The sequence below is a fragment of the Melozone crissalis genome, unplaced genomic scaffold (genome assembly GCF_028551555.1).
Source record: "Melozone crissalis strain CALT ecotype California unplaced genomic scaffold, PUWL_Pcris_2 ptg000008l_1, whole genome shotgun sequence".
NCBI classification, from domain to species: domain Eukaryota; kingdom Metazoa; phylum Chordata; class Aves; order Passeriformes; family Passerellidae; genus Melozone; species Melozone crissalis.
In genome coordinates this window covers 5,149,582-5,165,520 of record NW_026535786.1, presented here as the reverse complement: position 1 = coordinate 5,165,520, position 15,939 = coordinate 5,149,582, and the positions used below count along the sequence as shown (strand labels likewise).

At 39.9% G+C, this 15,939-nt stretch overlaps 1 protein-coding gene across 2 annotated transcripts in view; it reads right to left on the bottom strand.

The window, feature by feature from the left end:
* NOX4 (NADPH oxidase 4) overlaps positions 1-15,939 on the bottom strand; it is a 99,618-nt gene that overhangs the window by 7,577 nt on the left and 76,102 nt on the right. The window contains exons 14-15 of one of the 2 annotated variants that reach the window (XM_054269990.1): positions 3,664-3,783; positions 147-255 (exon numbers count right to left, since the gene is read on the bottom strand). In XM_054269990.1, the coding sequence (XP_054125965.1) occupies positions 147-255; positions 3,664-3,783 (229 nt within the window). The remainder of the gene's footprint in view (positions 1-146; positions 256-3,663; positions 3,784-15,939) is intronic. The other variant, XM_054269991.1, reaches the window with a different exon arrangement.

The following is a 15,939-nucleotide window of genomic DNA, read 5'->3' as shown; positions in this document are numbered from 1 at the left end:
AATGAAGCCTGGATCAGGCAGCCCAAGCTACTGCTGGAGCTCACTCATTTTGAGCAAGGCTGCCATCCTGTACAGAATGCCAGGTGTGTGGCTTGGGCATACCTTGCATTTAAGTTGTCAGGATCCCTCCAAGCAACACCCATTACCTTGTTATGCAACATACAGAGCAGATCTGCAAACCAGCGGAAAGATTCAATGTCCCTGCACACCCAGATGAAGTAGAGTCTTCTGAGCTTGTAGCATTTCCAGCCATCACTTGAAAATAAAATGTGTGGGTAGTGAAAAATTATAATTTTAAATGGAAACATTAATCAGGATGCTTTATATTTATTAATGGAAACATGAATTTCCTTTAGAAGCTAACTGCTAAGTTGTTCTTCAAGCTATGACACATCAGATGCTGAATTGACCAAAGCAGCCTATTCGGACTATCCTGAGAATATTAAATATCTAGCACAGAGCTAACAGCCATCACAGACACTGCTTCCACACTAGGAAATTGTCAGCTATACAGATGATTTGGGCAGCAAATATGGACTCATATATCATCATCAAACTTTTATTTCAAAGCAAAGGACACATTCTAAGTTCAAGTGTGTTATGTCAATGCTTTATTAGGTTTATAAAGAGGCCTGTAAGTGGAAAATATTGACAAATGTAGTCATGTCAGGACTTAATTCTGCCTTTCTGTGTGAAAGGCTTTGGTTGATTATAATTAATACTGTAGCAAAATCACAAAGACCAAATGAAATCAGAGCTCCATTGTGTTAGGGAACCATGTGATATATTACAGACCTCAGAAAATGCTGGTGGATAAAGTGCAGCCATGGGCAGATTCTGGCATTGCACTTAGAAAAACAGGACTCTTGTGTCAGATTTCTAATTCAATTAAAACACAAATAAGTACAAAGGAAGGATTTAAATTAACTAGGAAAGAAAATAGAAATAAAAATATCCTGATGAAAAATGAGTTCAAATAAAGCAAAAGTATTCAGGAAGCATTTTCTTAGTTAGGCAACTACGTGGTTTATGTTGCTCTGATCATTGAAATGATCAGTGCACAGTTTCCTCCTTTTCCTCCTAGAATGATTTTCAGATAGAGAAGGCCATAGCCTGTTCACTTAAAATTAAAATTCCAATCCTAGGAGCCAGGCCTGGTCGAAAAGTTTCATGATACATCTCTCCATACCCACTGTACTTTATTCCAAACTGTAGAGTTGCTGGCATATCCAGCCAGGATATAGGGTTAATAGATCTATATAAGTGATGGCTCCAACCAGTGTCCTGCCTCCCCACACCTCTGCCCTGAGGAGCAAGGATGGAAACATCAGCAGCACCTCAGCAGCACATAGAACTGAGAACTCACCTTTTGTGTAAACTCCCCAGAGAGAGAGTTAAAAAAGTGCTTTCAGACTGGGGAGTACAGTGTCTTTCAAGTCCTGATTTCCAATTTTCTATTTGTTAACTGCAGACTTTCCAATCACGATTTCCTCCATCTCTTTCTGACTGCCTAGACTAAGACAAGCACTTAGGAAGGGTCACAATCTGGTCAGATATGACAAGAGAACTGTAAGCAGTAGCAAGGAAAATAAGTGCTTTTCACTAAAAAAGGGATAAAAGAGAAAAATGCAAGGCATTTTGTATTGAAATGCCCCAGTTCAGTAACAAACACCACTCTAGGTGATGAAACACTGCATCAGGACAAAGAGGCTGGATTGCCAGACTTCATCAAACAAGTCCAGCATAGATTTAAAATAGCACCCCAGACACATATGCCTGGGTCTACCTCCAGCAGGATATACTGTGCAGGGGAAGTGCAATCCCCCATTACAACCCCCATTTCTTGTGTGTTTCTGTGTTTCACTGCCCATAACAGCCATTATTTACAGACTCTTGTGCATAAAAAGCCTCTACCTTTCCATAAAGTACATCATAATTTCTTAAAATAGGGCACAGGGTTCAACGGCTAAGTGGAGGGAAGGGCAGGGGCATGAATCAAATTATGTACATACAACAGGAAAACAATGGAGCAGGAAACAAGATTTCAAGGACAGACTTTGGATCTCTCCTAGACCTGAGTGTCCTTGACACAACAGGACTGGCCTGGCTGCTCTGCAGAGCTGGCACCATCAGGCAGTTTGCATCTTCATATCTGCCAATATCTGCTTCCAAGCCAGGGCAAAGACACACACTGATCAGCCACCAAACCAGTGTCTTGTTGATGTTTAAATACTGAGGAGGGAAGCAGACTGTTACTTTTCCCCAGAATGATTCCCTTGTATATTGTACAGTGCACAAGGGAAGAGCAGCTAAAAAGTCAGGCTATGGAATTAGCTCCTTGGAAGTCAATTTATGGCTTTATGCAGATAAATGGACATTGCAAAATCCTTTGGACACTACCATTTTCTTGCAGTGTCTGTGAGAATTCCTACAGCCTCGGCCAACACACATTAGAGACAAACATCTAATTACCTGCTGCAGGCCCATCTTTGTGTTCCATAACATTTTTGCTAAACACTATCAGGGATAATCCATCACAAGGAAAACAGTCATTTTATCTACCTGAGTCCCAGGCTTTCAGCAAAAATGCACCCTGGTTTTGAGAAGGTGATCTGTATGCTCTCAAGAAAAGAAAATGAGGGAGCCCAAGATGGTCTTTGGGGGCTGCAGCACCATGAGACACACAAAGCTAATAACTTTCAGTAGCACTTGGCACTGTCAGGTCCAGCCCAGGCTAAGGACAGAAGCATGTGTACAGCACCTAAATTCCACACTTCACTTTGGAGTTAGAGCTGACCATGGCATGCTCATCTTGCAAGAAATGCTTTAACTGTGCATTGTAAAGCCCTCCCAAAGCCAGATGGCATCTCAGGGAAGGTTTGCTGCCTTGGCTGGCTGTTTATATTGGGCATTTGATACAGGGGTGCTTAACCTGTGACTGGAGCCCTTAACCAATAACTCTAGCAAATATAAATAAAATCAATAGCAATCATAAAAGGAAGTTTATTTCACATAGCATAAGATTTAGTGGGGACCATGCTGTCAATGTGACAGATAAACAAGAGGTGGATAGTTTAATCTGCATAGAATATCAAAGGCTTTGCATCAAAATGAAATTTTAAAACAGAGAGAGGAACAAGAAAGGAAAAATCGAAAAATGCATACCTAAAATTTAAACTTTTCAAATGAAGTTAAACATCTGCATACTATCTGAATTCAAACTGATCCCCTTATATTAAAACCTCAAGCTTAGACATTTAAAAAGTCAAACCAGGAGAGTTGGTCCTGCATTTCCAGCAAAGGATTATCACAATTGTCTGACTCCCAAAAACTGTTACAGTACACAGTCTCATCTAAGCTGGGACTGGGGGAACAAGTCCTGCTGAAGGGCTGTGACTAGATTAATCAGAGGCTTGATTGGTGGCAGGATACAGAGGCTGGTGACACTGTCCCAGTTCAGGTGCATCCCTGCCACAACACTTTGGGTTACAGAGCTGGTATGAGAGTATTTATGCCCTTTAGGGACATCTCAGTCCTCTACCTCTTTTCAAGGAATCATTAACTTATGCCCATGGAAGTTTTTTAAGACACTCAAAGCCTTTCTGACATTCATTGTTGCTGTAAACTGGGGCAAAATGGCTTTAAAGGCTTAAGCTTACTTACAGCAATGTGTTGAGCACAGATGCAAATGGCGTAACCCCAATTCCTCCAGCCACGCAGAGGCTGACCTCGTAGTTCAGGGATTCCTCAAAGGGACTTCCAAAAGGTCCATCCACATACAGTCTGCATAAAGAGAAAAAGCACACTTTTAGAGGAAGCTGTTAAGATCAGACAAAGGTAAAGAAAAATAAGCTGGAATTAAAACCCTGCAAAGAATTTGTTTAAAAATTTTTATTAGTTTTCAGATGCAGAATGTAAAAGTCGTTTTCCTGGAAAACTTTATGTGGGCAGAAACGAATGTACAGGTAGTAAGAAAAACTGTTACCTAAAATCTTTTGGCATGTTCCATGATTAGACAAGCTATTTTTTAATTGAACAAGTGGAGGTGACTAAATTATGGCTTCCTATTTTGTCTGGTGTTAGAGGACAAAGAAATGGCACTAGAAGCCATGACTTGGAGGGTCATACATAAGAAATAAAGTAGTTTGGCTAGGCCTGCCTAGGAGGTTCACCTTATACACATTTTCTGAAGGGGGAAAAAAACTGCTAAGTTTTTCCCCTTTGACTCATGCCTATCATTATTATAACCATTCTGTCCACTTGATTTAAAAGATTATTTAGGACATTGTGTCCCATTTCCAACCCATTTTTAACACTTCAGGTAGTACTGGATAGTACATTGACTATAATTTAAAAGTCAGCTTTGGGTATTTTCAAAAGTTTGGCCTCCTACAAGATCTTTCCTACAGTGCTGACAATCTGAGCAAGATCACCCATAGACAGCTCAAAATTTATGGGCTGTAAGATTTCATACACTCTACTCCACCACTCCATTTTCTATGGAAAACCAACTGCATATCTTACCTCAGTAACAGATTCATCTTTAGAAACTGCTACAAAGAGAACTTGAACAGGACATTTACTCAAGGCCTGTTCTGTGTATGACTGACTCACTGGATCAGTTTTATTGAGATAACTGCTAAACACAGCCAAGTGTGGTGGGACCAGCACTGTGTGCAGCAGCTCAGGGAACAGTAGTTGCCCACAGGTCTGCTGACCAAGAGCAAGCTTTGTCCTGAGTTCACTAAGGAGCTCCAACACACATCAGTTTCATGCACACACACTGGTACTTATTGCACAACCAAACTGCACATACTGCATGTCTAATGAAAGGGCCTAAGAGTCTCCTTTATAACAACAGCCAGAGAATTAAAGGCAGAGAAGATATCTTTCCCAGACAAAGCCTTCCAAACCTCATCTGATTAATTCCTTTGGAGGGCTGGACTTTAGCCATAACTTAAGTTCAAGTTCTCAGTCTGATCTCTTTTCTTTTTGCTTTGTAGTCTGACCATTGGCATCATCTTACCAGTCAAGACAATGTCTTGTCTGGGTGACTTTGGCCAATATGGTCCTTTTTAGGAAATTTTTTCCAGCCCTTTCCTATTGTTGCTTGATATGCCTCATATGTTAGGCTTCTTCTTCTGGATGCCTTAATTGAACACAGATAACTACAAACTTTCTGATGGATCTGAAGGCTGATTTTTAAGTCCTGTTTTACCAACTCCATACTTGGTGTCCTATCTGGAAAGAAAGGGAGAAGACACTGGCCCAGCCAAAGACATCATCAGAAGGCATTAGAAATGTTTTTAAGCAACCACATTTAATAACTAAACCATCTTCAACTTAAATATGCTTATTCTCATTTTTGCATTTATACTCTCTATAGTATTCTACGTTCTCTTGGAGAATCTCAAAGCTTTGCAATGTCAGATATGTTAGTTCCACCATGATGGGAATATTAGAAAAACAAATTCACTCCTTACTTAGGACAGACATATTGCTTTACACAATACAGCCAAGAAAAGCTTCACTGGTCATGTGCATACAATGTAAACAGAACTTTAAGTATCTGCTCATTAAATGTTTCCTATTACATAACACTTTAACCAGGCTTTATTTTCCACTAATGACATGATACCACTGCTGGTGCAGAGTGCAGCAGCAGCTGCTTTAAGAGATCTAAAAGTTCCACTGTTTGACAGAGGAGGTAAAGGAACAGCTCTTATTTAAATAAGCAACATGGGAAATGCTGAGAAGCAGGTTGTAACACTGAAATAACCTGGTCCAAGGGATAGTCTGAAAGAAGTCCACAAATGTTATGGATCTCAGATGTATATGTAACAGATGTAACAGAGATCTAATTTTGGGATGTCAAAAACAAATGAACAAACAAACAAACAAAAAAAACCAAAATACCTGGATAACAAAGACCAGCAACCCTGTCATTCCTAGCCAACTTCATATACATGTCACCCTAATCAGCCCCACCTAGCTGGTGAAATCTAGAGAATTGCTCCTAGAGGTATGAAGGGCAAAAGCACAGGCCTGAGGGAAATTCCTTACATTCTGGACAAGCAGCATTAACTTTCCTTTGGAAACACAAACCTAAAGCCAACATTTTGAATGAAAAACACAACCTAATGAAACAAAAACAATCAGAGCACGTTTTTCCAGAAATTACCCCAGTGGATGTGACAACATTTATTTATTGTAGGAGTGCCACTTAACATAACTGCACTACTTGAGGACTACCTGGATGTATGTATGTATGTCTGATCTCAGAGGGATTAAGAAATTCCTGGAAAGTCTGAGTGCTTCTGAATAATACTGACATGATCAGGAGTGGAAAAATGCAAAACTAGATCTGGTCACCAGAAACCAGTCAAGCACAGTGCCTGCCAGAAATTTAAGAAACAACCTGCAATTAAATATGCATTTTGGTCAGAATGATCCAGTTTGTGGTCCATTAGCCCCATCTGGCCTGCAAAATATTTCTATTTGCCCACTGTGTCTTCCTCTGAGGGAGTGAGGAGCAGTTGCTTGGACAGCAGATGCAGTCAGAGAAGCCAAGGGCCTCCTGCTGTGTCTGCATGTGGTCCAGCACATAGCAGCCAGAAGTCACTGCTTCCAAGTGTGAAAAAGAGAAATGGGGGAAAACCTGGAGAAACATTGCTACTGTGTTAACCCACTCCACCACTCAGAGTGCCTGAAAAGACTGATTCCAAGCATAACACGATCTCCCTAGAAGATTTTGTTGGAGGCCATAAACATGCACTATTTAATCCCATTTTACTATGGAGGGGTAATTTATAACTGAGACAAATGTGGCCCTGATGACTGAATGGCAGTGGTCATTTATGCTTTTCTTATTCAGGCCAGTGGAAGCAAGAAACCTTCTGATGCCTTATCAAATGGCACAGGGTTGAACAGAGCAGTGATTCAGTCATAGACTTCTGCAGAGATTATGCAATTTTTGTTTCCTGTCAACATGTTCCTCCTTTCATTTGGTAGGACAGAAAACTTTTGCATAAATGCAGTTCCTTATTGAAAATGAAATATCACAACGCTCACTAAAAAGACAAGGGGGGTAAGATGACTTTTTACTTCTTGAGCTGTGGCCCAGATATATCACACTACCATGCTATGCTCTCATATCCTCCCAGCTTTTATTTAATTAACATGAAGGAAGGGAATGGAATTTTACTAGAAGTTTAGAAATTGCCCCTTCAGGCAAACTTATTCAAATAACAAGTTGTTCTTTTCACATATATTTACTTCCAGTCTTAGGAGTGCTCTTAGTTATTATTGTGGCACAATTTTTCAGCTTAGATAGAGAAAAAAAGCTCTTCAAAATAGAATACATCAGAAAAAATAGCAGAGCACATTATTAAAAAGCATCTTACAGACATTTTCTATTTAAAGCACACTTCCATTCTACAGTGCACCGGTACCAAAATAGCCCAACAAGCACTAAACCAGCTTGTTCCAATGCTGGGCAATGCTACTGCACTAACACGGGGCTACCCTTAAACTGTCTCAAGAACACAGGCAGCTGTGCTACTTTTGAGATCCAATTCATTATTTTCCATAAGGAACTGCATAGTGATGTGTGGAGATACCTGCTCACACCTCTTGGACCTGGCTCTCAGTGCCATGCTTTACTTCAGGTTGTAGGAGCCCTTAGAAAAGATAATGCTTTGATTGTATTTCACAACCCAACAGTAAATGATGTTATCAGGTTTTTTTACTAGGCTCTCTGGGAGCTACTGTAAGACATTATCTGGGATATTAGTGCAATAACAGATGGATAGGGGAGTTAAATCAAGAGCTCATAGGAAATTTTAATTAAAGAATCATCATCAGCAAGCTGAACAAAATGCTTGGATACAAAGTACTGCATAGAGCACAAAAAGTGAAATCCTAGTCTGAGGTTTCAGGCAAAGCTCTTACCAATGTCAGCTGAAGAAGGATTTAAACCAGCAGCATGAGATTTTATGTCCTTGATATTCAGTTCTTACTAGGATCCACATTTAGGTATCTTTGTGTGAGCACACTAAGTTCTGGATACAGTCATAAGACACAGTCAATAAAGCTAATGGAGCTGAATTCCTGATTCCTTAGGAAAACATCACTGACATTCTCCAAAATCATAATGAGATCAACTAAACAACTCTTCTCACATGCTTGTTCTTCTCTTTTACTTGTCCTACCAAAACCACATCTCGGTACTGATGAACTCCAAGGAACTGACTGTCTGATGGCTGAAGCAGTTTCCTTATGTTCTTCTGCTGCTCCAACTCTGCTGCACCAGAGAGATGCAATAATCTCTCTCTGATAACCCACACTATCAGCTTCCACCCCCACATGACAAATATTCAAACAAGCGCCTCCATGTTCCTCCCACACTTTCCTTCATGCCTAGGAGGGAATCACAGTAAACATCTGCAGAGCTATCTCATTATCTCCCTTCAAATTCCTTCTTAAGACTCCTCTTTCCTCTGATATCTAAGAAAACAGGCTCCTGATGTGCTCCCTGTATCTCAGTCATATTCTGGATCAGTACTGTCCCACTGTTTCCCTGAATTTTGCTGATTGTATCCATCGGTTATCTGCTGTTTCTCCAGTTTAAGTTGGTTTGTCTCTCTGCAGTGTGGCTCTGTCTATCACAATGGCTTCCTGATGCATGACTCCTTCTTCAGGGCACCAGCAGAACAGAGATCAGAGAAGGATTGCTGGAAGCCATCCAAATCTGAAACTTGTATCAGAAACCATCTTTCATAGTCTGCAGAAAGCAAAATGGACTACTGCACTGTTCTAGAACATTTTGGAGTCCAAGGCTCAATTCACATTTTTTCAGTAAAAGCCTAGCTACAACAAATGATGTGATTTTTCAAAGAAGCTGCATTTACTACTATCAAAGATTTTAAAATATTTTCTGCAGCAAAAATCAAGACAGTCACTTCATTTTATGAGGTCAACATACAATACTTCACAACATTATTTAAGCCTTAATTTATATGTATACACTTTGACACCATTTTACCAGAGGAGTTGATTATTGACAGCATTTCAGTACCAATAGCCTTTTATAAAAGAACCACTAGTGAACAAAGCATGTTATACTTTGCTTTTATGGATTTCCAAAACTACAACAACTTTTCAAGGTTTAAAAGTGTCACAAAATGTGACATCTGGCATGTGTGATCAGAGATTCCCATGTGTTCTCCTGACACTGTGAAGGATGATGTTTCCATTAAAGCAATGATCAGCCCCTTAGACAAGTAAGCTTGTAAAACCCAGTGGGTCCAATTAATTTTATATACTGTTTTGTGCAGGACTGCAAAGGGTTATGATTCTAATTCAGGTTTCATTAGCCATTCTCTCCTGTTGTTTTTAAACTGATCAAGTTTAATTTCTGGTTGTTTATTCACATTTTTTTCCTTTCAGCTTCAAACATATTCTTACAGTATATACTAGAGCTTGCAGAAGTTTCCTTCTCTTTCTTACAGAAGCTGAGTCCTTGATCCGCTAATGTAACAACATGGATGACTCAAAAAACTATAGAATTAATTAGCACCAATTTTCTTCAAATAGAAACCTTTTCTTCAAATAGAAACCTGCTAAATCATTATTATTTTTAGAATCCTATAAGAACCATTAGTTTTAGTATATCTCAGTTCCATTTAATTCTCTCTGACTGGGCAAGAGAAAACGAAATCACCTTTTTTCAGCTTTTTATACTCTCAAGGGCCCAGAGGTGACTAAAGAAGCATTTCCAGGTCTACAACATCCTTAACAAGAGGAAGTATGTTGAAGGCATGATGATGGGGTAAGAAAGTGGGACAGCTGAGCAGGCACCCATATGGATAATGTTCTTCCTGTAAATCACAAACCGAGATTTGTGCATTTCTATGACACACAGTGCAGGTTCAGGAGGATTCCATTGGAGTGGGCTGGAACACTAAAGCAGCAAAAGTTGTACAATTACCTTTTGGGAGCTGGACTTGTAACAGAAGACTGAGGAAGAGGAGAGAAGAAAAGAACCTAACTATGAACGAGAAATTCAAAAATACATGGAGATTGAAGTACCACTGGTGGCAACAGAGAACAGACTTGCACCTCTGATGGACACCCTTATAAACATGGTTCTTCCTTGTTCATGACTCCCACAGCAATCTGAAAGCAACCTCTCAGACCAAGTTAGATTCCCTCCAAACTGAATAAAATTATCTAAATATTGCCTGAAGTATTTATGGAGAACCCATATTTCTGACTACTCATTGCTGACTATTACAGGAGAGAAGCAACAGCTTACACCATTCACTTACTCCATTAAAAAGGTCTATAAAATCACTATGAGAGGGACATTCAACTATAATTATAAACTGAGGCAACTTTGTTCTCTGAAAGTACATGTACTTTCTGTACCAAATTTTTGGGTCAATATTCTTAATTAATGTTGCATTAATTCTTCTCCATGACAACCTTTTTAAGGTCATTTTTACAAAATGTTCTCAAAATGTATTCCTTTGATTAAAGAACACACAATTAATTTTATTATAACAAGAAATCCCGTTGTACACCTTTTTCCTTACCAATTTCAATTTCTATTTTGTAAAGTGCCTTTCCTCTCTATAAACTCATGTCCTACCAATTTTGCCTGAAGTAATCAAAAAGTAATCAAAAAAAATTAAAGTAGAGCATTTGTAATGACTGTACCACCTATTGCATCCTGCTTTTTGAAATTTTATTTGTTACATCATTAAGTGATAAAATGCTGCAGAACAGCAACCCCGATGAGGTAGAGTGTGCTGGCCATATTTCTCCACAACGCATTCACTGACAGAGTAGTTATCTGCTTATCTCACTGCAAACTGTATTTCTGCTTTAGAGTAACACACTTCAATACTTATCTTTGTTCTGTTTCAATATTTATAGGAAGCTTTCTGTTGCTTATACTGCTGCCTTTGGTGGTCATTTCAGAGAGGTGACAGATGGCATGGAAGCAGTGCCAACATTGGTCCTCTTCCTCGCTTGGTAAATGCTACTCACTGAGACAGGATATCCCTTGTCTCCACACCAGTGTAAATACCTGCAGCATCAGTTTCTGTAGAAGCCTGGAAGGCAAGGTGGCTAATATTCATGGTGTAAACAGCAACAGCTGGATGGACAGCTGTGGAGCCAAACAAGGATTGTTGGTAGCAACAGCCAAGCATTGTTTGCATTAACACACTGTGAGAAAGAGCAGGATGTGGCTGGAGAAGGGGCCATACAGATGTAGGGCAGCACTCTCCTGGGACAAATATCCTCATTCTGCCTCCTGGAGAAGAGCACAACACAGTACAGCACAAGTGCAGGAGTGAGGTCAAAAAGCAGGAATGGAATGTAGGGGGGTATCAAGATCACCAAAGACCTCGGACCCCTTTCCATACTGATGCATATTGGTGCAACCCCATTGCAGATTTCAGATGCTGTTTCAAGTTTTTTGCATCTCTAATTATTGCATATTAACCAGCACTGGAAGTCTAATGCAGTTCCCTCAAGCCAGGGTTTGGGTATTTTCCATTGAAGTAAGAATGGGAGAACTACATGGGATCAGGACTCAGGAAAGCCAGACAGTACATATGTGAGTTTCACACCCCTGGCAGCTCTTTTCCAATTACTAATATGCTCAGGGGACATATTATACCAAAGGGCAAAATACTTCTTTGGATAGAGTGGGCTGGGGAAAAAAGACCACTCTAGTTTAACATCCACACTGCCATAGGCTTTCCCAGTTAAGCTCCCGTACACCTTAGGGATGGGGAAAGAAAAGCTGGCAAATCACAAGGATGACAAAGCACAGGATTTAAAATCCTAGCTAGGTATCTGCAGAAACAAAAGGGGAGGAGAGCAGCATCTGACTGAAGTGCTGGCAGATACAGCTGCCAGAGGATCAATCTGAAGACAAGGACGGGCATATCACAGTTCTCTCCAAAGTCAGCCCACTCAGGCTCTCTGGACTGGATTAAGTAGAGACAAAGAATTCAAAATTAAGACAATATAAGAAAAAAAACACAGAAAGGCAAATCTCACAACAAATTCTGCAGTTGGAATGAAGCAGTTACTCCTGTAATAAAATGGAATCCTCAATACATATTAAACTTAAACACAAATATTCTATCTAAAATGTAATACAATCCCTAGAAAAATCTGCCATGTCTCACTGCAAACTCTTTCCGGTCTTAGGGCTTTACATTGGGTAAACAAAGTGCCTTTGTCCAGTCACAAGCCAATCTTTTATCTGGAAAACTCTCTTTTTAAAACAATCCCTCTCTTGGCTATCCTTCCTTTAAGGAAAGATGTTGATGTTCTCCATGAGCTTCACATCCTCTACAGACCAGTGATTGTGCCTACAGAACTAGGTTTCCTTCGGGGCAGCTTCATGAAGCAAGTCATTATTGGCTTGGGGTCTGTAAAGTATCTTTGCTTGAATTTAGCTGCCAGAAAGCCTAGAAAGAAATTCTCTAAATATGCCTCTGACAGTTGAAGAGAGAGGTCTGCAAGATAGTGATAATGCAACTTCAGATGGCTTCCAGATGTTCAGTGATGGTCAGACATGCTCATTTTCTCAGGCAGAGAGTCTCTTATCTGGAAGGGGATATAGACAACTGGCAAGGCCAAAATGTAAAGAAAGAACACCTGCCCAGCAGTAGATTGAACCATATACAGTTGGAATAAAATGGCAGAGTAAGGATGAGATCACCCAACTTGGAGCAGGAATTTCTGAAGTCAACAGAAGCCTACAGATGAGTCTGTACATAGATTCATTGGCAGAAGCTTATCATCTACCAGAAAATATACTGCATTACATCATAGATGAGCTCAATGCAGTCCTGACTATCTTGACCTCCTCTTTGTTTTTCTCTGACTATGCTCCAGCTTCTTATTTCCAGTTCTGTTTTTCAGAGTGAATGGCCTATTATTGTCTGCAGTGTTCCAGTTTCAGTCCTGCCAAGGCCCTGTATAATGACATTATTATTCATAGGTAGCAGTGTCATTGCTATTACCTTTCTAGCCATACAAAGATGCCTCTGTGCAGCTGCCGTAGGTTATTCAAAATAAAGAAATTTTTATCCCTTGAATTTTTAAATTCCTTCAAGCTCTTACTTTTCTATGTGCTCATATTAACAGAGCCTTACCTTTTAGCATTTCTCTTTGAGTTACATTTAAGAAGCTTACAGAGAACAGGTGATCCCAAACAAAACAGGTGAGTGATTTGGTAAGAGACAGAGAGATACGGGACTAGTGTTTAATTACTGCAAATACATCATGCTTTTCCTAACCCTTCCCACCCTCACTTTTCATAAATATCCTGAGATCTACAACCCACTGGGTGTGAGACACTGCTGCAAGACAAGGTGACTGAACACAACAGAGGCTGGCCATCACAGCAGAATTAACACCTCTGGCACAGAGTCAGGGTCTAAGCCAAAGGAGCCTCTCCTGGAGGTTCAATATCAGCTCCTATCGACCAGGACCCCTGAAGCTGCTGTGCATATATACAGAGAAACACCACTGGGTGTGACTAGTCTTGTCATTATACACAACAACTCGTGACACATGAAACTTCTTGCACAAAATCAGTGTCTTGCACCTCCACACTAATCCCCACCATATTTGTCAACATTGTGAGATGCAGATCCCAAGACTGTGTCTCAGGTTTAATCTCAAATGACAGTGTTGACCAGCCACAGAGGAGTTCACACTTTTAATCCTATCTTTCTCATGCTTATCCACTGTAATTTCCAGAATGTCACTTACATCTTCAGTTAATGCTCTTTGTTTTGGTGAAACCAGAAAGCAACACATTCTCAGAACTCTCCTCCATGAGACAGGGTTTAGTTTAAATTTAATTAGCTTAATGCTTAACTTTACTTGAGGCTGCATCTCAAATCCTGTGTTCAGTTTTGTTTTTCCCTCACTGCAAGAAAGACATTGAGCTGCTGGAATGAGTCCAGACTGACAAGGGCAATGAAGCTGATGAAGGGTCTGGAGTAAGTCCTATGAGGAGTGACTGAGGGAGCTGGGGGTGTTTAGCCTGGAAAAAAGGAAGCACAGGAGGGACCATATCACTCTCTACAACTGCCTGAAAGGAGGCTGTAGCCAGAGTCTGCTCCCAGGCAACCAGTGACAGAACAAATGGACATGGACTCAAGCTGTGCCAGGGGAAGTTCAGGTTGGACATAAAGAAGAATTTTTTCACTGAAAGGGTGGTTAAACTTTGGTGACATTCAGTCACCATTGCTGGAAGTGTTCAAAAAATGAATGTACAAGGCACTGCATTAGTGGAATGGTTTAGTTGACTTAGTGATGTTTGGTCACAGGTTGGACTCTATAATCTTGGAGGTTTTGTTCCAACCTTAATGATTATATGATTCTAATATTTCACTCTAATACACACAGACAAAAGGCTGTTATAAAGTATAAGCCTAACAGTTTCCCCACCCCATGTCAGTCTTTCTTATTCAACAATTTCTCTTTTGATGAACTGTCTGACATTCTATTGGAACTCATCTTCCTTTTCTTCCATCCATCTCCTAAAATTTGCCAGATGATTCAGAAATTTCATTCCATCTGCTCTGATATACACTATCCTCTCTGGTCCAATATCATCCAAGGATTTAATTAACTTGGTGTTTATATCTCCCTCCTTATCATTCATTATTTGATATATTGAAAGAACACATCCCAAGATGAATTGTGCCCTATTTGATACCTTACTCATTTTAAAGCCCTCTGCTTAAGAACTATTTGCTGCTTCCCACCTGTCAACATTGACTTTTTCTTAATTTAATACACTGTGCTATATTCTTATCTAGATAATAGTTTGCTGAATTCTCTATAGAAAAAAATCTGATTCTGGTACAAAACAAATGGCAAAAATGCCACTGAACTACATGATACCAGAATTTAGTTCTGCAGGAGTAAAAAGTGTATTATCAGGCAGAAACACACTATAAAAATAGATTAGCTTTAGTGGAACAGCTTTTTTGCCATAGGACATGGGTAGTACAGACTGGATGAAATTCCAGCCCTCTAGGTTCTGTGTATCTACTAAACCTCATCTTTGTAAGACCTCACTCTTTATCCATCAGCTGTGATCAGTGATTTAGGTGTTCCACATATCACTTAGTTTGCTTCTGTTTAAGGATTCCCTTAACACCTGTATTTTAAACAAATTGTAAAGGTAAAATTGGACAGACAAGTGAATACTTTCTGGTTGTCCAGAATATACTGTCTGGCTGTCTGGTTCTGAATCCTCTCTGAGATTCTGAAAACTGCATTACTGTTTTTCCTAATGGCTGCATATATCAACCATTCACTAACCCATCAGTGAATGTTTTTAACATCACTTCAACTACTGTGAAAGTGCCTAAAGATCCCTAATCGACTTCCCCTTTGGTGTAGGAACTTTACAAAGAGCAAAAAGAGATAGGAGGAATGCAGCAGCATAGGTGCTGTGCTGGGGTTGACCCAGTCTCTGTCATACCTTTCTTAGGAGAACCTGGGCAAGTCAGCTTGACACTGTGACAGTATCTACCTGTTAGACAGAAATAGTTGTATTTCTCAGACAGAGACAAGCATTGCAAAAATGACTTCATTAAAAGTTTGTGAGGCCCATAAATATCCTGTAATGGTGGTCATAAATTTCATCAATAAATGGATCACAATCTTTAATGAGCAAGTAAAAGGAAAGGAGTATAACATTACACAAAGGAATGTTTCTAGATATTTGTTTTATGGTTTCCATCTGCCCAACTGATGGCTTTTATCTTCAGATGTGACCTGACAGTTTAAAAAAGGATAAGCAATAGCTTCATGTCTCACTGGAGAAGCCTTGCCAAGGCAAACAAATTAAAGAAAGGGCAAAGATGACTGTGGATAAAGCCATCATCC